Consider the following 23249-nt stretch of genomic DNA (forward strand, 5'->3'; position numbering starts at 1 on the left):
ACTGAGGACAGAAGGAGAAGGGGGTGACAGAGGACAAGATGGTTGGATGGCATCACCGACTCAATGAACTTGAGTCTGAACAAATTCCAAGAAGTAGTGAAGGAGAGGGAAGCCTGGTGTGCTGTAATCCATGGGGTTGCAGAGTCAGACACAACTTAGCGACTGAACGACCACAAAAATTAGAAAGAATGGAAAAGTTAGTTGACACCAGATTGAAGGGGTCTTTATTTACATGCAAATAAAGTCTATGGTATTTGGGCTTTATCTGAACCTAACGTGAGGGTTTTGAAGTGCTGTGATATCAATGCAGAGGACACTTGGTGGGGAAAGAAATGAGCAGCAGGAAGATGCTGAGGATGTGAGGCTGTTTGGGGAGTAAGCCACAGGCATGTGAGAGATACTGGGAAGGTAACATCAACAGGACCTGGCCGTGGGCGTGGAGGGAAAGGAAATGCAGGGCTCCAAGATAACCCGGCTTGTGGAGAAAGCTGGCACCATCAACCAGGAGCAGGAGAACACTTTAGGTGGAACGTGATGGATCGGAAGCGTCAGTTCAACATCGACTTGGAGAGGAGGAGGTGCTGGAGGAATCTTCACCCTGGATGCCTTCAGCAAGGTGGGTGTCCAGTCATCTGGGCCCTCAGGGCTCGACTGTTGGCACCTGGAGGGTAGTATCTGCATCTCATTCCTCTTTATAGCTTCCACATAAACGCCTGTAGAAGGTGGCACTTACTGCATTCATTCTTTCAATAAAAGATTTACAGACTAAATATGCAAGTAGCCAGTTCATGTGCCGGACGCTGGAGCTATGGTACAGGGCACATCTCTGGTCCAGCTGTGGGAATTCAGAATCCATGTTTCACTCTGACTGTGCTTGTTTGCAGGTGTGATCACTTCTGCTCTGCAGACAGCCCCATCCAGAGCCACCACCTCCAACACCGGGGGACAATCCTACAGTCAGGGAGGGAACACCATCTTGCCAGCAGCCTAGAGCTGCACAACTGAATTCCAGACCCTCGTCAAGTCCTGAAGGACGCTTCTTTCCCAGAAGCCTTTCACATTTGAGAGTCTCCTGACCTCATCAAGGCTGAGAAATCCATGTTTGAATGAAGGAATAAAGGAGAAAAGATTTCCTCAAAATCTAAGAAGCATTTTTCTGGATGGCAATGTAAGATTTCCAGGTGGGGAACTTTTCTGCAGAAGAGGGGGCCCGTAGGACCCCCTGGTGTAACGTACTGCTGTCATCCACCAGCCGCAGCTGTAGCGTTTCCCAGCCTGGTGCCCTCCATCTCCTTGCTGCCCCACCAAACTCCCCTTCAATAGAAGGAGATGCCCTCGTAGGTGAAGGCACCTGGGGGGTGAGGTGACGGAGGGAGGCTGGGCGCCTGCTGCCGGCACAGCCAGAAGCGCCGGAGCAGACTTTTGAGGTGCCTGCGGAACTTGACCCCGACGAAGACGTAGAGCACGGGGTTGAAGCAGCAGTGGGAGAAGGCCACGTTGCGGCAGATGAGCAGGGCGTAATCCAACTGCTGGCTGACCTCGCAGCTCTGAATGACCCCCAGTTTCAACAGTGTCTGCAGGAACAGGATCAGGTTGTAGGGAGCCCAGCTGAGGAAGTATGCCGCCACGATGGTGAAGATGAGCCTCACCGTGCGGTGGCGCCGTTTGGACCGTGAGCGGAACAGGGTCCTGAGGATCTCCACGTAGCAGAACAGGATGACCCCCACGGACAGCAGGAAGATGACATTGTGCTGGTAGACGGAGGCGAGGAACCCCTCGAGTTCCGAATAGTCACAGCCCGAAGGGAACACCTTGTGGAAGATGGCATCAGGGATAGAGGACAGGATGCTAGCTGCCCACACGGCAGCCGTCACCAGCACACGGCGCTGGAGGGTGTGGACACGCAGGGACGAGATGGGACTCACCACCGACAGGTAGCGATGGATGGTCATGATGGTCAGGAAGGAGATGCTGCTGTAGAGGCTGATGGAGAAGACCATGTTGAGGAGCTTGCACAGGAGGTCTCCCAGCACCCAGCCCCAGTGGTACCCCAAGATCCACACAGGCAACAGGCAGGAGAACACCAGGTCTGAGAGGCACAGGTTGAGGATGAAAACGTTGGTGAGGGACTCCAGGCTCTCATACTTCACCAAGACCCACAGCACCAGGCTGTTGCCCACCAGGCTGAGAAAGAACACCAGGCAGTACAGGATGGTGGTGCTGACAGTGGCGAAGACAAAGGTCCTCTTCTCACACAGAAAGCTCTGAGGATCATACTCATAAAAGGTGGTGGACTCCGGGATGTCTGAGGGCTCCATCTAGACGCTGAGAGCATCTGAAGTGATAGAGACATGGAGTTCAAAGCCATGTGGTTAGGCTAGAGAGCAACAGGACCCAAGGTACAAAAAGATGTGATCCATGGCCCAGCTACTGGTTGGTGAACTTTATAATGGAATTAGGAACTTTTCAGTAGCACTAAGGTAGACCAGTGTCCCAGGAGATGTAACAGAAAGACAGTGGAACTGGATATCAAAGTTCATGAACCGCAGCACGCCAGGCCTCGCTGTCCATTACCAACTCCTGGAGTTTACCCAAACTCATGTCCATTGAGTTGGTGATGCCACCTAACCATCTCATCCTCTGTCATCCCCTTCTCCTCCCGCCTTCAATCTTTCCCAACATCAGAGTCTTTTCAAATGAGTCAGCTCTTCACATCAGGTGGCCAAAATATTGGAGAAAAACCTGAGATCAAGTGTAGGGCCCAAAATTGTGTTCTTGGACAAGCTTTTTAACCTTTCTGAACCTTAGGTCCTTATCTTCAAAGCAGGGCTAATGATCCCAGAGTCATCCCTTCATTTATTAATACCTAGTGAGCATTTACCAATCCTACTTGCCTTCCTGTCTCCTCTCCCTCTGTCCCTCCCTTCCTTTCTTCCTCTGCTCCTTCCTTTCCTTCCTCATTCCCAGAAAGTATAGGAATCCTGACAGCAGGATTGTTTCAGGACACTTGCAGTCTCTTGGAACCAGTCAAAAAAGAAAAGAGACAAATGAAGCAAACATCTGTTTCATGTAAATCTAATTATGAAATAATCTCAAGACTTCAATGAATGTTGAGAATCTGGGAGATCAGATCCCCATTAACACAGGATTAACTCCCAAAGAAGAAAGCTTCATCATCCAGGAGCTTGGTTTATAGAATATCTTATGAGCAAGTAGAAATAACCTATGTCCATTAGAAGGTGAGTGGCTAGGAAAACATAAAGGCAAATTGACTCAGTCCTCTGGGTTAGTGAGATTTTAGAAACAGTGAGACTAGAAAGCCAAGGAGACAGGAAAAGGGGTTGAAGAGCTGGCAATTTCACTGAGAGAGGCAGATGAAGCTGCAGGGCCTCAGAGGAGGATGGGAGACCTGGATGAAGCAGCTACGTGAAACAGAGCGCACTGTAAGAGTTCTCTGCGTCCACTCTGAGCCAGACCCCGTGCTGACTCGCAGTGCTCATCTGCTCCCTTCATCCCGCAGCGCTCTCTCACAAGATGGGACCATTTCCACTTTACAGAAGAGGAAACCAGCTCAGACTGGTAAAATGAACTGCTCAATGTTATAAAGCCAGGAAACAGCCAGGAAGGCCAACACTAGAATCCAGACTTTATGTCCTTGTATTTTGAGGAGAAGAAATGGAGGAATAGTTTACCATTTTCCAGTTTGGGATAGGAGGACTAATAAGGAGGGGAGGGAGTCTCCAAATTTATCCTATTTTAGGTAGGTAAGTCAATTTGCCTCTTGAAACACAAAAATGAAGATAACTGAAAATATTAAGATGGTTGTTTTGTTTTGTATTCTTTTACTATATAGGGGGATACAGATAGTTCTGCATGTTTACTGTCCACTTCTGGTTCTTATTTTCAAAGTACTTATGGCTTTTATTTCTTTCTCTACTTGAGATAATACTGTTTTCCTTATGGATTTTAAGAGCCCTTTACTTAAACTGGTCAACCCATTCTGCTTTTAATCATATCTCATGGTCTTATTTTTTTGACATTTAGAAATTGAGTGCTTACATTTTAAAGAAGAGTTTATCTGACTCAATACAACAGCCCATAATGATCAGTGACACACAGCAGGCACCATGATAGATGTTGGATTTTAGGATGTGAACATAATAGTTTCTATCTATAAGAAGTTTACAGTTTCCTGACAAGTTGAAGTGGAGATATTTTGGGACGGGAGTTTGTTAAGCCCACTTCCTGTCATATAAAGCCCAAACTGGTTATTTGGGAAAAGTTTTAAAAGAGGTATTAAAACATAGAAAAAGTAAGAGAATTCCAGAAAAACATCTGCTTCACTGACTATACTAAAGCCTTTGACTCTGTGGATCACAACAAACTGTGGAACATTCTTAAAGAGATGGGAATATCAGACCACCTTACCTACCTCCTGAGAAATCTGTATGTAGGTCAAGATGCAACAGTTAGAACCGGACATGGAACAATGGACTGTTCCAAATTGGAAAAGGAGTATGTCAAGGCTGTATATTGTTTATATACAAGGCTGTATGTTGCTTATTTAACTTATGTGCAGGGCATATCGTGTGAAATGGCTGACTGGATGAAGTTCAAGCTGGAATCAAGATTGCCGGGAGAAATATAACTTCAGATATGCAGATGACACCACTCTAATGGCAGAAAGTGACGAGGAACTAAAGAGTCTCTTGATGAAGGTGAAACAGGAGAGGGAAAAAGCCGGTTTGAAATTCCATATTCAAAAAACTAAGATCATGGCACCTGGACCCATCACTTCATGGCAAATAGAAGTGGAAATAATGGAAAGTGACAGATTTTATTTTCTTGGGCTCCAAAATCACTGCAGATGGTGACTGCAGACATGAAATTAAAAGACACTTACTCCTTGGGAAGGAAAGTTATGACCAACGTAGAGAGCATATTAAAAAGCAGAGATATTACTTTGTCAACAAAGGTCCATACAGTCAAAGATATGGTTATTCCAGTAGTCATGTATGGATGTGAGAGTTGGACTATAAAGAAAGCTGAGTGCCAAAGAATTGATGCTTTTGAACTGTGGTGTTGGAGAAGACTCTTGAGAGTTTCTTGGACTGCAAGGAGATCCAACCAGTCCATCCTAAAGGAAATCAGTCCCGAATATTCATTGCAAGGACTGGTGCTGGAGCAGAAACACCAATACTTTGGGCACCTGATGTGAAGAACAGACTCGTTGGCAAAGACTCTGATGCTGGGAAAGATTGGAGGCAGGAGGAGAAGGGGACAACAAAGGATGAGATGGTTGGATGGCATCACCAACTCAATGGACATGAGTTTGAGCAAGTTCTAAGAACTGGTGGTGGACAGGGAAGCCTGGAGTACAGCAGTCCATGGGGTGGCAAAGAGTTGGACATAACTGAGCGACTGAACTGAACTGAAAACTCTAGCTAGACTGAGAACAAAAAGAGAGAACATGAATTGTCAATAGTGGGTATGAAAGAGTGGTTATTGCTACAGGTCTTACAAACTTTAAAATAATAACAAAGAAATATTATGATCAATTTTAACCAATTCAAAAACATATATGAAATAGAAAGATTTCTTTAAAAATTCAACCTACCAGAACTGACATGAAATGATATGACATAATCCTACCTTTATTACAGAAACTTTGTCAGCTCTAAAAAACTAAGAAACTATTCTACAAAGAAGACTCCAGAACCAGATTTTTCTAGTGCATTCTGTCAAACATATCAGGAAGAAATAACACTGATCTTATACAAACTACATGAAATACAGGATGGAGTAGTTCTCCAATTGTTTTATGAGACCAACATAACCTTGATACCAAAACCAGATAAAAATTACAGTAAAAGAAAACTATAGACCAGTAGACCAATATTTCTCATGAAGACGGACATAAAAATCCTTAACCAATTATTAGCAAATCAAATCCAGCAATATATTTTAAAAGGTTAATACATCATGACCAAGTGTTTATCCCAAAAGTATGAAGTTGGTTTAACATTTGAAAATCAATCAATTTAAGTGACCATACTAAGACAAAACTATATGATCCTTTTTGACAAATACAGAAGAGCATTTGACAAAACTCAACAACAATTCATGATATAAACTCAGCAAACTAGAAATTAAAGGGATATCAGGCACCTACAAAAACAAATCATTCCATGTTTTGTCAGTTATTAATACGTTTACTCAAGTTTTCAGAGGTGCTCTTGGTCTGGGCATGGTGGGCCTTGGGCACGGAAAGGAGAATGGTGCCAAACCCCAAGCTTCTCAGAGTTTCATCCTAGGGGTTCCCTTTGCATGTCCTTGCCCTCCCACCTTGAGATCTCCGAAGTCCACTTCAATTCTAACAGAGTAACTTTAGCTTTCTGGTCCACAGAATAATTTGGATTGAGAAATACAGCTCTAAATTATTCAAACACTAATAATAACAATGCCTTACTTAAAGATTTATAACCAAACACCTCCCCTTTCTTTAGCACAAGAAAAAGGATTATGTATGACAGTCCTACTCAAAGCATGTTCTACTGACATGCTTTGCAGCATTGCAGATTTTTGGGAAAACCCAGATTCAGGGAACCAGAGCCTCTGGATGGAGGGCTCAGGAATCTGCGTTATTTAGCTGGTCTCCAGGTGCTTCTGATACCTACTCAGTATTTAAGAATTCCAGCTATCAGCTATTAAAAGTAGAGGAAAACATACGTTTGAAAGGGTTGTAAAGGAACTCACCTATATGTGCACCTCTGTACAAGCGCCTTCAGGCAGAAATGGTGCTTCTCTGTTCCTTATTTTGCACAAAGAAACTGAGACACCCTCTCAGTGGGCTAGAGGAAGGCGGTGGTGGCATTCAATTGCTAAGTCACGTCCAACTCTTTGTGACCCAATAGACTGCAGGACACCAAGCTTCCCTGTCCTTCACTACCTCTTGGAGTTTGTTCAAACTCATGTCCATTCAGTGGGTGATGCTATCCAACCATCTCAACATTAGGCTCTTTCCCAGAAGCAGAATCTTTTTCAATGAGTCTTTTCCTAAGTTGTTGACTTAGGTGTCATTTGAGCCCCTCAGTGCCACCAAGGACAGATAAAGTAATTTTGCAGTTAGGGATCTTAAAAGATAATGTGTTTTTTAAAGTGGTATTTTAAATTTTATCAAAAACTATATGTGGGACTTCCTTAGTGGTCCAGTGTTTACGAATCCACCCGCCAATGCAGGGGACACAGGTTCGATCCCTGGTCCAAGAAGAAATTCCACGTGCCACAGAGCTGCTAAGCCCATATACCACAATAACTGAGCCCGAATCCCGCAACTAATGAGCCCATGGCTCCAGAACAACTGAAGCCATCGCATCCTGGAGCCTGTGCTCTGCAACAGGAGAAGCCACCGCAATGAGAGGCCTGTGCACTGCAACGAAGAGCCGTCCCCACTTGCCACAACTAGAGAAAGCCCGCACTCAGCAACGGTGATTCACTGCGGCCAAAAATAACTGAAAATAGCTACATGTTTTAAAGTAATGTATAAATACCAGTAGTGCATGACTATTATTATTTTAAATTGAAATAATTCATGTAACATAAAATTTACCATTTTAAACTGCACGATTCAGTGGTTTTTGGCATATTCAGTGTTGTACACAGCCATTACTACCCAATTCAGAACATTTCCATCACCCTCAAAAGAAATTCATGCTTGTTTGCCAGTAGTCAATCTTACTCCCTAGTTCCCTCCATCTCTTGGCAACCACTGGTCTACTTTCTGTCTCTATGGTTTGCCTATTCTAGAAATTTCATGTGAGTTGAACCATATAATATGTGATCCTTTTTGTGTCTGGATACTTTTACTCGGCACAATATTTTCAGGGTTCATCCATGTTGCAGCATGTGTCAGTACTTCATTCCTCCTTATGGATGAATAATATTCCACTGTATGGATAAACCACATTTCAACCAGCTGTCAACTGAATGACATTTGGATTGTTTCCACTCTTTGGATGTGATGAATAAGGCTGCTCTGAACATTCATTTGTAAGTTTCTGTATGCATATAATTTTTTTCAATTCTCTTGGGTATTTACCTAGGAGCAGGATTGTTTGATTGTTTGAGGAACTGATAAATCATCTTCCACAGAGCTGCTTCAAATTTTTTTTCCCAACAATAATGTATGAAGGCTCAAATTTTGTAGTCTTTCTCTGCAAAAACATGATCCTATCATGTACACTGATTTATCCTTTTTCCATTCAACGCAGCAGCATGAAAGTCTCTCCAAGCCTATCCTATTCTTTTCAATGGCTAGAAAGTGTTCCACTGCATTATGGTGTTAGGGTTTGCTTCTTTTCCTTTCAACGAACATCCATTTTGCATTCAATTTTTAAAATTATCAGAATGCTGCAAGGATTATAATACATATACTTTTAATGTACTGGTATTGAATTTCTGTAGGATGGATTACTAGAAGCGATGCATTTCTGGATCATAGAGAATGTGCATTTTACATTTTGGCAAGTATTGTTAAAGTGCTGCACTCAATATGCCAGCATATTTGGAAAACTCAGCAGTGGCCACAGGACTGGAAAAGGTCACTTTTCATTCCAACCCCAAGGAAAGGCAATGCCAAAGGATGTTCAAACTACTGCACAATTGCATACATCTTACATGCTAGCAAAGTAATGCTCAAAATTCTCCAAGCCAGGCTTTAGCAATACATGAACCATGAACTTCCAGACATTCCAGCTAGATTTAGAAAAGGCAGAGGAACAAGAGACCAATTTGCAAACATCCGTTGGATCATCGAAAAAGCAAGAGAGTTCCAGAAAAACATCTACTTCTGCTTTATTGACTATTCCAAATCCTTTGACTGTGTGGATCACAATAAACTGTGGAAAGTCCTTAAAGAGATGGGAATATCAGACCACCTGACCTGCCTCTTGAGAAATCTGTATGCAGATCAGGAAGCAACACTTAGAATCAGACATGGAACAACAGATTGGTTGAAAATTGGGAAAGGAGTACGTCAAGGCTGTATATGGTAACCCTGCTTGTTTAACTTCTATGCAGAGTACAACACGTGAAATGCCAGGCTGGATGAAGTTTAAGCTGGAATCAAGATTTCTGGGAGAAATATCAATAACCTCAGATATACAGATGACACCATATTTATGGCAGAAAGCAAAGAACTAAAGAGTCTCTTGATGAAAGTGAAAGAGGAGAGTGAAAAAGTTGGCTTAAAACTCAACATTCAGAAAACTAAGATCATGGCATCTGGTCCCATCACTTCATGGCAAATAGAAGGGGGAAACAGTGTAAGCAATTACAGATTTTATTTTCTCAGGCTCCAAAATCACTGTAGATGGTGATTGCAGCCATGAAATTAAAAGATGCTTGCTCCTTGGAAGAAAAGTTATGACCAATCTAGTCAGCATATTAAAAAGCAGATACATTACTTTGCCAACAAAGGTCCTTCTAGTCAGAGTTATGGTTTTTCCAGTAGTCATGAATGGATGTGAGAGTTGGACTATAAAGAAAGTTGAGCACTGAAGAATTGATGTTTTTGAACTGTGGTGTTGGAGAAGACTCTTGAGAGTCCCTTGGACCGCAAGGAGATCCAACCAGTCAATCCTAAAGAAAATCAGCCGTGAATATTCATTGGAAGGACTGATGCTGAAGCTGAAACTCCAATACTTTGGTCACCTGATGCAAAGAACTGACTCATCTGAAAAGACCCTGATGCTGGGAAAGATTGAAGGTGGGAGGAGAAGGGGTCGACAGAGGATGAGATGGTTGGATGGCATCACTGACTCGATGGACATGAGTTTGAGTAAGCTCTGGGAGATGGTGATGGCCAGGGAAGCCTGGCGTGCTGCAGTCCATGGGCTTGGAAAGAGTTGGACAAAACTGAGCAACTGAAGTGAACTGAAGTGTTGCCAAAATACTATTTACGTCCTCTAAAATGGTTGTATTTATTTACATTTCCACAATAGTGTACACCTAGTCAAAATCAGGTGTTAGTAACTTTAAAAAGTTTTGTCAGTCTGAAAGGATACTTGTAATATTATGTTGTTTTGATTCAAATTTTGTTGTTTTGAATTAGGAATTTTCTCTACAAATTTACTCTCCCAATTGTGTGTGAGTGTGTGTGTATGCATGTCTGTAATAATAACTGCTCTTTGCCAAGGTAGGTAATTAATGAAAGGACTCATACAGCAAGTGTTTAACAAATGTCTGTTCCCTAAATATGAAGACAAAATTTGAAAGTATCATTTCACATTTCCTCACATTTGGTTTCGTTATGAAAGAATTTCATGCTCTCACCTTAAACAGAAAGTTCTAAAACACTGGCTGGGCTGGACACAGATGGAATTGAGGTTCAGCCTCATACAGACTCAACATACAGAGGGGGAAGTTCAGTTCTGGGTGAGGCACAAAGTATTTAGCGGTCTGGTTATCATAGTTAAGGTCTGGATCCCTCTGTGGGGAAGCGGGATTCAGGGCCGAGATCAGCATCAGACGTCTCTGGCATCAGCATCAGAGTGCAGCTCTTGGTGGGAATGAATTGCTTTTAATAAGAGAACTGCTGACTCTAGATCCCCAGGGTCTCATGACCTAATTGGACCAAATCCAGGGAGAGGGATAGTTGTTTTGGTCTCAGCCCCATGCACATGAGAGCAGGCAGAGGGACATGAAAGGTCTTGCACTTTTAGGAGCCCTTAGAGAGAGCATCCTGGCTTCACTGGGATTCATAGGGCCCAGAAGGCAAGAGGCCAACAGCACTCAGAGGCCCCCCACCTCTCTGCTGGAACATCTAGCCTCTGGCTGAGGTGGCTCCAATGGAGAGACTGGAGCTAGCATTTGATCTGGGCAGAGGAATGATGGAGCTAGCTCACCACCCTGCATTTTATTTTTAGGACTTTTGTGAACTGGCTGCTGTCACATTGGTGGCTTGAAATCAACCATGGTGGAAGTATTGACACCTTGGAATCTTGTCAGTGAGTTCAGTCGATCAGTCATGTCCGATTCTTTTCAAACCCATGGACTGCAGCATGCCACACCTCTCTGTCCATCACCAACTCCTGGAGTTTACCCAAACTCATGTCCATTGAGTCGGTGATGCCATCCAACCATCTCATCCTCTGTCGACCCCTTCTCCTCCCACCTTCAATCTTTCCCAGCATCAGGGTCTTTTCAAATGAGTCAGTTCTTTGTATCAGGTGGCCAAAGTTTTGGAGTTTCAGCTTCAGCATCAGTCCTTCCAATGAATATTCAGGACTGATTTCCTTTAGATTGGACTAGTTGGATCTCCTTGAGGTCCAAGGAACTCTCTAGAGTCTTCTCCAACACCACAGTTCAAAAGCATCAATTCTTTGGCACTCAACTTTCTTTATAGTCCAACTCTCACATCCATATGTGACTACTGGAAAAACCATAGCTTTGATTAGAAGGACCTTTGTTGGCAAAGTAATGTCTCTGCTTTTTAATATGCTGTCTAGGTTGGTTATAACTTTTCTTCCAAAGAGCAAGCATCTTTTAATTTCATAGCTGCAGTCACCACCTGCAGTGATTTTGGAGCCCCCCAAAATTAAGTCTCTCACTGTTTCCACTGTTTCCCCATTTATTTGCCATGAAGTGATGGGACCAGATGCCATGATCTTAGTTTTCTGAATGTTGAATTTTAAGGCAACTTTTTCACTCTCCTCTTTCACTTTCATCAAGAGGCTCTTTAGTTCCTCTTCACTTTCTGCCATAAGGGTAGTGTCATCTGCATATCTGAAGTTATTGATATTTCTCCCGGCAATCTTGATTCCAGCTTGTGCTTCTTCCAGCCTGGAATTTCTCATGATGTACTCTGCATAGAAGTTAAATAAGCAGGGTGACAATATACAGCCTTGACGTACTCCTTTCCCTATTTGGAAGCAGTCTGTTGTTCCATGTCCAGTTCTAACTGTTGCTTCTTGACCTGCATACAGATTTCTCAAGAGGCAGGTCAGGTGGTCTGATATTCCCATCTCTTTAATGATTTTCCACAGTTTGTTGTGATCCATACAGTCAAAAGATTTGGCAATGTCAATAAAGCAGAAGTAGATGCTTTTCTGGAATGCTCTTGCTTTTTCAACGATCCAACAGATGTTGGCAAATTGATCTCTGGTTCCTCTGCCTCTTCTAAATCCAGCTTGAACATCTGCAAGTTCACGGTTCATGTGAACTTGTGGAAGCCTGGACTGGAGAATTTTGAGCATTACTTTACCAGCGTGTGAGATAAGTGAAATTGTGCAGTAGTTTGAACATTCCTTGGCATTGCCTTCCTTTGGGATTGGAATGAAAACTGACCTTTTCCAGTCCTGTGGCCACTGCTGAGTTTTCCAAATTTGCTGGCATATTGAGTGCAGCACTTTCACAGCATCATCTTTTAGGATTTGAAATAGCTCAACTGGAATTCCATCACTTCCACTAGCTTTGTTCGTAGTGATGCTCCCTAAGGCCCACTTGATTTCGCATTCCAGGATGTCTGGCTCTAGGTGAGTGATCACACCATCGTGATTATCTGGGTCGTGAAGATCTTTTTTGTATAGTTCTTCTGTGTATTCTTGCCACCTCTTCTTAATATCTTCTGCTTCTGTTAGGTCCATACCATTTCTGTCCTTTATTGAAGCCATCTTTGCATGAAATTTTCCCTTGGTATCTCTGATTTTCTTGAAAACATCTCTAGTCTTTCCCATTCTATTGTTTTCCTCTATGTCTTTGCATTGATCACTGAGGAAGGCTTTCTTATCTCTTCTTGCTATTCTTTGGAACTCTGCATTCAAATGAGTATATCTTTCCTTTTCCCCATTGCCTTTCTCTTTTCTTTTTACAACTATTTGTAAGGCCTCCTCAGACAACCATTTTGCCTTTTTGCATTTCTTTTTCTTGGGGATGGTCTTGGTCCCTGCCTCCTGTACAAGGTCATGATCCTCCTTACATAGTTCTCCAGGCACTCTATCAGATCTAATCCCTTGAATCTATTCGTCGCTTCTACTGTATAAACATAAGGGATTTGATTTAGGTCATACCTGAATGGTCTATTGGTTTTCCCTACTTTCATCAATTTAAGTCTGAGTTTGGCAATAAGGAGTTCATTATCTGAGCCACAGTCAGCTCCTGGTCTTGTTTTTGCTGACTGTATAGAGCTTCTCCATCTTTGGCTGCAAAGAGTATAATCAATCTGATTTCGGTGTTGACCATCTGGTGATGTCTGGTGCGGAGTCTTCTCTTGTGTTGTTGGAAGAGGGTGTTTGCTATGACCAATGCGTTCTCTTGGCAAAACTCTATTAGCCTTTGCCCTGCTTCAGTCTGTACTCCAAGGCCAAATTTCCTTGTTACTCCAGGTGTTTGTGGTCATGTATGGATGTCAGAGTTGGACTGTGAAGAAGGCTGAGCGCCAAAGAATTGATGTTTTTGAACTGTAGTGTTGGAGAAGACTCTCGAGAGTCCCTTGGACTGCAAGGAGATCCAACCAGTCCATTCTGAAGGAGATCATCCCTGGATTTCTTTGGAGGGAATGATGCTGAAGCTGAAACTCCAGTACTCCAGTACTTCGCCACCTCATGCGAAGAGTTGACTCATTGGAAAAGACTCTGATGCTGGGAGGGATTGGGGGCAGGAGGAGAAGGGGATGACAGAGGATGAGATGGCTGGATGGCATTACTGACTCGATGGATGTGAGTCTGGGTGAACTCTGGGAGTTGGTGATGGACAGGGAGGCCTGGCGTGCTGCGATTCATGGGGTCGCAAAGAGTCGGACATGACTGAGTGACTGAACTGAACTGAAAATGAAAAGGACATATTTTTGGGGTGTTAGTTCTAGAAAGTCTTGTAGATCATAGAACCATCCAACTTTAGCTTCTTCAGCGTTACTGGTCAGGGCATAGAGTTGGATTACTGTGATATTGAATAGTTTGCCTTGGAAACGAACAGAGATCATTCTGTCATTTCTGAGATTGCATTCAAGTACTGCTTTTTGGACTCTCTTGTTGACTATGATGGCTACTCCATTTCTCCTAAGGGATTCCTGCCCACAGTAGTAGGTATAATGGCCACCTGAGTTAAATTCACCCATTCCATCCATTTTAGTTCGCTGATTCCTAAAATGTCAATGTTTGCTCTTGCCAGCTCCTGTTTGACCACTTCCAATTTGCCTTGATTCATGGACCTAACATTCCAGGTTCCTATGCAATACTGCTCTTTACAGCATTGGACTTTGCTTCCATCACCAGTCACATCCACAACTGGGTGTTGTTTTTGCCTTGGCTCTGTCTCTTCATTCTTTCTGGAGTTATTTCTCCACTGATCTCCAGTAGCATATTCCGCACATACTGACTGGGGGAGTTCACCTTTCAGTGTCATATCTTTTTGCCTTTTTATACTGTTAATGAGGTTCTCAAGGCAAGAATACTGAAGTAGTTTGCCATTTCCTTCTCCAGTGGACCACGTTTTGTTAGAACTCTCCACCATGACCCATCAGTCTTAGGAGGCCCTACACGGCATGGCTCATAGTTTCATTGAGTTAGACAAGGTTGTGGTCCATGTGATTGGATTGGTTAGTTTTCTGTGATTGTGGTTTTCAGTCTGTCTGCCCTCTGATGGAGAAGGATAAGAGGCTTATGGAGCTTCCTGATGGGAGAGACTGACTGAGGGGGAAACTGGAAAATGGAATCTGGAAGTCAATGCAAATCAGGGCTTTACCCTCTGGAGAGCTGGTTGTTACAATTTACCAGGCCGCCTGGATAGAAGGTTATCATTTTCCTAGAATTGCTCCTGAGATAATGTCCCAAGTTCCTATTCTTGCTGGTGTAGTGGTATCATTCAGGATTCCAGGAAGGGACAGATGGTCCTTTCAAGAGGGTGACTGAGGATAATGCAAAGAATGGACTTTCACAAAGGCATGGACAGGGTGTGGGATGCAGGCAGAGATGGGGAGGTGTCCCTGGACCAGTGAGGGCAGGCAGTGGCTACTGAGCCCAGGCCTGGGGAAGAAAAAGCCACTGGAGGACCTGGTGAGATGGGCTCTTGGAGAAGGTTGCTAGACATCAGCCATGGCCTGGAAGGATGGATGTAAGGCACTCAGTTAAGAGCCTTAGATGGCCTGACCCTGGCCAGCTCGTGGGATGCACGCTTCCCTTGTCCGCTGCACTCGGTGGCCACACACGTTACTTCCGCTCCCCTCCCCCCAGTTCATTACTCCTCCTTGGCTCAGATTTCACCCTCCTGAACAGGTCAGACTCTCTTGACTGTGTTCTTTTGCACCTTGTCATTCTCCAAAACTGTTCTCTGCTTATGCTCACTGTGCTTATTATTTTTAATCCAATAATGATTCATTTAACAATTAAAATACCAGCAGCTCACATTTCCTGGCACTTCCCACATGCCAGGCACTGGGTTATGGCTGTATTTGAGAAGGCAGGCGCCATGTCTCTGCCTTGATCACTGCTCTGTCTCTCCATTGCCCAGGACACAGCCTGGAACACAGTATGAGCTAGACCAACATGGGGAGTAAAAATCCCCTCAGTACGCGCAGCAAGTGTTTCCTAGCTCTTCTGTAGTAGGGACATTAAATATGGCTGCAAATGTTTTTCCAGTCTTTCCATTGAGAGGCAGGGTCTAACTCCATTCTTCTTGAATGTGGGCTGGTCTTGGTGACTTGCTTGATGGATAGAATTTGGTGGACATGAGATTCTGGGACTCCTAGGTCATAAGAAGCCGAGCAGCCTTCAGCTGGGTCCCTACCGTTCTCATTGATAGCCCTGAACCACCATTTATGAAGTCCAGCTCCATGAGGCCACCACACTGGTGAGGCTGCATGTGGGGCAGCTGATCTTGCCCAGTCCAGCTTTCTAGCCTCCTCTACTGGAACCAGACCTGGTGGGGAAGCTTGGAGCAATCCATCTTCTAGCTCAGTGGCATGAGGGGACCCCCACTGATGCCACTTGAAAAAGAATTACCCAGCTGAGTGCTGCTCAAGCTTCCAAGTCACAATTTGTGAGACACAATAAAATGGCTCTTATTTTAGGCCTCTGTATTGGAGGGTGCCTCATTACAGAGCAAGAGTCAGAACTTGTAATATTGGTTTCGGGGAAATCCCTGCATCGATTTTCCATTCCACCTTCGCCCATCCCACGCTCTACATGCCCCCTGACGACTATCACCATCCGGAGTTTTACTAACTCTCCAGAAACTAACCTTTGATGTGGCTTTAACAGAGGTGCCTACTCGATTGAGCTTCCATTTGAACATGGCTGGGAAATCCCCTGAGAGCAGGTCTGGCTGTTTAGTAGGTAGTGAAGAGCGCTGAGTTGGTCTGGGTCAAGGGCCAAATTTTCCTGCTGACCCCTTCAACCTTTTGTGATGGTGAAGTCACCAACTCCCGGGGAGAGGCCCTTTCCTTGGAGGTCCGCTCTGTTCACCCACAGGCCTGGGTGGACGGTTTTCACACTGAGAGTTGGGGAAATCAGCCACTGGCCAGGGCTGCCCTGCTTTCACTGAGGACTTGCTCCCCAGCCAGGACTGTCCCGGGTACAGCAAACTCCACTGGCATCACCAGGACTCATCGTCAAGGAGCTTCCGAGGGCCCCATGGCTGCGGTTAGAGGACTGAACCCCAGGGTGTGCTCAGAAGGTGTGGAGGGTTCTGGACGGAGCCGTTTGGACGTGTCTGGCAGCACCACAGACTAAAGAGACATTTGAAGAGCGGGAGACCTCTTGACCTTCTCCAGGGACTCTGGAAGGGGCCGCTTGGGATGTCCCTGGGGCTTTGCCAGCCCATCCTGAGCCTCAAGGGCTCCCTCTTCTCACTTGCTTCACTGCTCCTCAAGTACATGGGTTGGTGCGTGAGGTGGGGACCCTTCTCCTGGCAGAAGCAGCCAGGGTCTGGAGAAGACTGGGGACAGGAGGTGTCTGTGATGCAGTGAGACAGGCGCATCAGGGCTGGACCTCACGGAGCCTCAGCCCCTCTGTGATGCTCTTGGCCACTGTCGTTTTTGCACCATGTGGGGCTCATGAGGACAGGGGATCCCCAGGTCCTGCCTACAGACCAACAGAAACAAGGGCTTCAGGTGAGGCCTGGGCCTCTGCATTCGTGACAAGTCTGGGGGTTCATAAGGAAGCTAGGCAGTGTAGAGATTAATACCACAGGCTCTAGAGTTGGGCTGCAGGGGTTCAAAGGTGGACTCCAGGATTCAGTGCCCATTTAATAATTCTGGCGCCTCAGTTTCCAACATGAATTGCAGATAATTACAATTATCTGCAACATCAATTGCAGATAATTACAACCTCACTGGCTTGTTAAGAGGATCGAACAAAGCGGATGAGTTAGGTATGAGGATAACCCCCAGTGAGTGCTCTATAACTGTGAGCTCCAGCTCCCCAGAGAGTGGCAAGAGACGAAATGCAGAGAGCTGTACCTTCAGTACATGGTCAGAGCTCAATAAATGTTGGCTGAATGGAGGACAAGAGCAGGACACAGCCAGCCACACCACTGGCACAACCATGCCATGAACATTAATTTTCATAACAGCCTCTGGCATTGTTCTAGGGGCTGGTGGCTCACAAAGGAATAAATCATTCTCTGCCCTTCAGATGCTCACAGGCTCACAAAGGTGGAAACGGGTGGTAGAAGGCAATGTGTTAAGTGCAGTGTGAGGGAAAGGCTCTGGGCATGCCAGCCTTGGAGAGGTGAGGAAGGCTTCCTAGAGGAGGTGATGTCAAAGGTAGATCTGAAGGATGAGTAGGAGTTATGCAGGGAAAGGTGGCTAAATGTCAGGTGTGGGGGAACACTTATGCAATGGGGCACATTCTGAGCCTCCTAATGATTCACACCGAGAGAGGTGTGTGGTGGAAGTGGCAGACTGCTAGGGTTTGAGGCTGGAAAGATGAGCAGCATCAGAGGCTTGGGTTGATTTGGGTTGCCCGACGCCTGCAGGTCTGACTAGCTCATCTCACGCACTGCACGTCCTTATCACGAAGGTTGTCTTGTGTATCACTGAATAACACTTCCCTGGATCAGTCAGTTAGCACCCTACTTCAGCATCCAGAATATAAAAAGTCACTGAGGTCCAAATCCCTGCCCAGTCACTCTCAAGTAGACGAGTGTCAAATATTAATAATTTGGAGTCCATGTTTCAAAACCACCACATGGAGATTTGGGGACAAGTTCCTGAAGGAGAGTACATGGGCTAAGTCTTGAAAGGTAGGAGTAGGAGTGAAGGGAGAGAGCAGAGGAGGAAGGATGTGCCATTTGGGGACCAGCAAGTGTAAACATAGGGGACAGGAAGTCTCCAGGCTGGGTCAGAGGACTCTACTTAAGGCTCAAGAGGGGAAGATATGTGCTAAGAGGGTGGTGAGAGATGAGCAGGAGGGAGAGACAAAGGCCCTCGGGTGCTAAGCTCAGGAGTCTAGAATTCATCCTGAATGGAGAACTAGCAAAGGGTTTTAAGCAGAGGAGTAAGGTGATCACTGGATTCACTAGGATGGTCTTGGCTGTAAATGACAAAACACAGGGCCAAAGAGGCTTAAGTGGTGGCAGCTATTGATTTCCCATAGGGAGGTAATGCTAGGGTTGGTGTAGTACTTTGGCAATGTCATCAAAAACCATGGCCCCTTCTACCTCATGTACTAGCCTCAGTGCCTCTGTAATATCATTCCCTCATGCCTGCAAGATGCCTGCTACGGTACCAAGTATCACAGCTTTGTACAGCATTGAGGGCAGGAAATAAGGAAACATGTTTAAACAACCAGCTTTTCACTGGGGGCAATTTTGTGATGTCTGGTGGCCATTTTTGGTCATCTTAGCTTGGGGAAGCTACTGACACCTGGCAGGTAGAGGCCAGGGATACGGACAAACAGGACAAACTCCTACAAGAGAAAATTAACAAAATAGCGATTGTGTCGAGGTTGAAAAACCCTGGTCTACACTGATTGGGTGCCTCCCTCACTGCACCTCTGGAACTAACAGCCTGCCCAAAGATTCAGTTTCTGAGGGACCTGAGACACTGCCAGATATATCTGTGTATTATAAAGCTACAACCATGTAAATGTTTAGATAGATTGAAACATAAGAAACAAAAATTAAACAACCTGCAAGACAGAAATAGTTATCAGATGGGGAATGAACATACTTATATATGTACATATATTACATATAAACACAAATACAATATACATATAGTTTTCATTACATGTCATTTGAGAAGGGCGTTATTATCGCTCAGACATTGAATTGGTTTGCAGGACATAACTTTCTCTCTTCTCAATGCATCTTTAGTTCCTGGAATTTCTATTCCATTGTTGTAGTCAGTGTAGTGTCTTCTTTCCTTTCGATTTTCCAAAGCAGAATTTGTCGGACTGGCCTTGTTGAGATGGGGGCAGTGATGGTGGGAAGGGAGAAGAGGCTGACCAGGAAGGCAGGTGCTGCCAACATAAAAGAAATTCAGCTTGCTTACAGGCAACCCAGAACCTGAAATACCTCTATTTCCGCTGGAGGGTTCTGGTTTGACCTAGTTTTTTCAGAGATATGACGCTGATTTGGTGCTTTTTTTTTTTCTTCCTAAACAGCTTCCTTTTCCTGTTTTTTTGTTTTTAAATCATGGTCCCTGCCATTAGCTTTGTTTTTTGAAAATGAGAATTTGAGCTGCACTGGTTAGGTGTGGGTATAAGTAAGCCACGGGCATGTGTGTGGGCTTGCGTATGTGTGGTTGTGTGCTCCTGTGTGTGTATGGTGGGGTGGTTCATATAGATTTCCATATCAACACAACTTAGCTGACAAAGTTCTGGGCTCCCTCAATGATAAAGATGGGTCTCCTTTCAACCCATCCTCACTATGTAATCAACAATTGAAAATAATATAATAAAAAATAGTAAACCCACATACTGTGCCTAAAAATCTTCAACAAGTGAATTACCAGAAAATAAAGAGCACCCTTTTCAATAATCCAAGGATCAAAGAGGACTTAAGAGGAATTAAAAAAAAAAAACGATGAATGGGATAAAAATGAAAACACAACACCAAATTTTGTGGGACACAGTTAAAAGCAGCACCAAGAGGGAAATTTTTAGCACTAAGAAAGAGAAAATATCTCACATAAATAATCTAAGCACTTAAGAACCTAAAGAGACACAAACTCAAGTAGAAGGACGGGAAAAACGAAGAGAACTGATAAAATTGCAAACATAAAACCAACAGAGAAACGAAACAAAAAAAGTATGCTCTTTGAAAAGATCAATAAAAGTGGTATGCCTCTAGAAAGACTAACAAAAAAAAACACGGGGCCGAGGCAGTGGACGGCTGGAGCGGATTGGCTGCGCGCTCAGCGGCGAGGCCACGGAGAGCTGTGGGCTCAAGATGGCGGCGCCGAAGGCGGCCCCGGGGACGGTGAGCTGCGGCCTACCTGGCTGCCCAACCACGCTGTGTTCTTGCGGCTCCGAGAGGGACGGAAAAACCAGAGCTCAGCTGAACCCGAGAAGCCAGCTTCATCATTGCCTTCGTCGCCGCCACTGCCTCCTCAGCTGTTGATGAGAAAGCTGGTCTTGGGCCTCGCAGAGAGCTCTTTCTGTGGGGCGCAGAAGACAGCGCCTTCTTAGTCATGCGCCTTCGGGGCCCCAGCTGCGCCGGTGAGGAGCCCTCCCTCTCGCAGTACCAGAGACGGCTTTGCATAAATGCACCCCTGTTTGAAATCTATCAAGCCTTGTTAAGCCCAGCACAACATCATGTAGCATCATGTAGGAATAAAAGGACTTATATTAGAATTACCTAAAAGATGGGGAAAGAATTCTGAATTTGAAGGTGGAAAATCAGCAGTGAATTGTAGCACGACTCCCGTTGCTGAGAGATTTTTCACCAGTTCAACCTCTCTGACTCTGAAGCATGTTGCCTGGTATCCGAGAGAGTTGCTAGATACTCAAATTGTGCCGTTAACGTCAGACAACGTCATAAGAATTTACCCTTTGTGTATGACTAAGGTCATCGTACTTTCAGAAGCAGAAGAGGAAAGTCTCATACTCAACAAAGGAAGGGCCTACACAGCATCTCTGGAAGAGACAGCAGTTGCATTTGACTTTGGGCCATTGTCAGCAGTCCCAAAGCACATATTTGGATGAAAAGGCAAAGAAGAAGTAGTGGCTACTCCCTGTACATCTTATATGAAAATGAGGAGACTTTCCTTACGTTTGTTAGTCTGTTGCACAGCCCTGGGAGTGTGGGTAAGCTATTCGGCCCGTTGCCCATGCATCCTGCTGTTGAAGATAACTATGGCTACCATGCTTGTGCTGTGCTTTGCTTACCATGTGTCGCCAACATCCTGGTGATTACTACTGAGTCAGGAATGCTTCATTATTGCGTTGTGCTGGAGGGGGAAGAAGAAGATGACCACACATCAGAAAAGTCCTGGGATTCCAGGGCTGACCTCATTCCATCACTGTATGTGTTTGAGTGTGTTGAGTTTGAGCTTGCTCTGAAATTGGCATCCGGAGAGGATGAGCCCTTTGATTCTGACTTTTCTTGTCCAATGAAACTTCATAGAGATCCCAAGTGTCCCTTAAGATTCCACTATACTCATTAAGCTGCTGTACATAGTGTTGGGCTACCTTGGATTCATAAACTTCACAAGTTTCTTGGATCAGATGAAGAAGACAAGGACAGTTTACAGGAACTGGCTACAGAACAGAAGTGCTTTGTACAGCACATTCTTTGTAGGAAGCCACTGCCATGCAGTCAGCCAGCTCCTTTTCAAGGATCTGGATCATCCCTGACATCCTGGGGCCAACAGTGATCTGCATCACCAGTACCTATGAATACCTCCTCAGGCCTTTACTAAGCACAGTCCATCTAGCATCTCCTCCCCTGCTTTGTACCCGAGAAGATGTTGAAATGGCAGAGTCTCCCCTCCGTATTCTGGCTGAAACCCCGGATTCCTTTGAAAAGCATATTAGAAGCATTTGCAACGTGGTGTTGCAAATCCAGCATTTTTGAAATCATCTGAAAAAGATACGGCTCCTCCTCCCAAAGAATGTCTTCAGCTCATCAGCAGAGCCACCCACGTGTTCAGGAAATACTACATTCTTAAACAGGACCCGGCAAATGAGGAGATTCAGTGGAGGGTCAAATTGTTGTGTGACTAAAAAAGAAACAATTAGAAGATCTCAATTACTGTTGCGAGGAGAGGAAAAGTCTACGGGAAATGGCTGAGCGCTTAGCTGACAAATATGAGGAAGCCAAGGAAAAACAAGAAGACATCATGAACAGAATGAAAAAAGTACTTCACAGTTTTCAGTCTCAGCTCCCAGTTCTCTCTGACAGTGAGAGAGACACGAAGAAAGAATTATAGCGATACCTCATCAACTTCAACATTTGGGCAATGCTGTCAAATGGGTTACTATGAAAAAAGACTATCAACAACGAAAGATGGAAAAGGTACTGAGTCCTCAAAAGCCCACCATTACTCTCAGCACCTACCAGTGGAAATGCATTCAGTCCATCCTGAAGGAGAAGGGTGAGCACATAAGAGAAATGGTGAAGCAAATTAATGAAATCCGAAATCATGTAAACTTCTGAACCACCAAGAACAGACTCACGTCTGAGTTAACACACATGCAGGCTTAATCTCACTGTAAAATGAACACATAGCACCAATATATAAAGAGGCAGGCGCCTTGTTAGCGCAGTAGGTAGTGCGTCAATTTATTTATTTATGAAGAGGCATTCTGGATGAACTTTGGTGTGATTGTACATTACTTTTTATACTCTTATTAATTGAATAAATGCTTGTATTTAAAAAAGAGGAAGACAAATTATTAAACACTAATAACAGGAAGGAAACTGTGTGTCACTACACATTCTGCAGATATCAAAGGTAATAATCAAATCATATGAACATCTATAACTTAGATGAAGTACATAAATTCCTCAAAATACAAATTATCACAACACACTCAATATGAAATAAATAACTTGAATAGCCCTTCAAGGAAATTGAAGTCACAATTTAAAGACTTTTGAGAAAGAAATTTCCAGATAATTTGACTGGAGGATTCTTTCAAATGTTTAAAGAAGAATTATCACCCATTCTACATAATCTTTTACAGAAAGTAGAAGAAGAGACAACACTTCACACCTCACTTTGTGAGACCAGTATTACCCTACTACCAAAACTGGATACAGATGATACCAAAAAGTACATAGTATAACCATGGATCAATATCCTTCAC

At 44.3% G+C, this 23249-nt stretch overlaps 1 protein-coding gene and 1 pseudogene across 1 annotated transcript; one reads left to right on the top strand and one right to left on the bottom strand.

The window, feature by feature from the left end:
• Window positions 1–6818, bottom strand: XCR1 (X-C motif chemokine receptor 1). Its single transcript, XM_027523551.1, has 2 exons — window positions 6757–6818; window positions 1–2335 (listed from the first exon to the last, which is right to left on the bottom strand). Exon 2 carries the CDS (start codon window positions 2316–2318, stop codon window positions 1317–1319), a length of 1002 nt encoding a protein of 333 aa, XP_027379352.1. The 5' UTR covers window positions 2319–2335; window positions 6757–6818; the 3' UTR covers window positions 1–1316.
• Window positions 6819–20279: 13461 nt separating this feature from the next.
• Window positions 20280–22676, top strand: LOC113880447 (annotated as a pseudogene).
• The last annotated feature ends 573 nt before the right edge of the window (window positions 22677–23249 follow it).

Source organism: Bos indicus x Bos taurus, chromosome 22 (assembly GCF_003369695.1).
Source record: "Bos indicus x Bos taurus breed Angus x Brahman F1 hybrid chromosome 22, Bos_hybrid_MaternalHap_v2.0, whole genome shotgun sequence".
In the NCBI taxonomy this organism is placed as follows: Eukaryota; Metazoa; Chordata; class Mammalia; order Artiodactyla; family Bovidae; genus Bos; species Bos indicus x Bos taurus.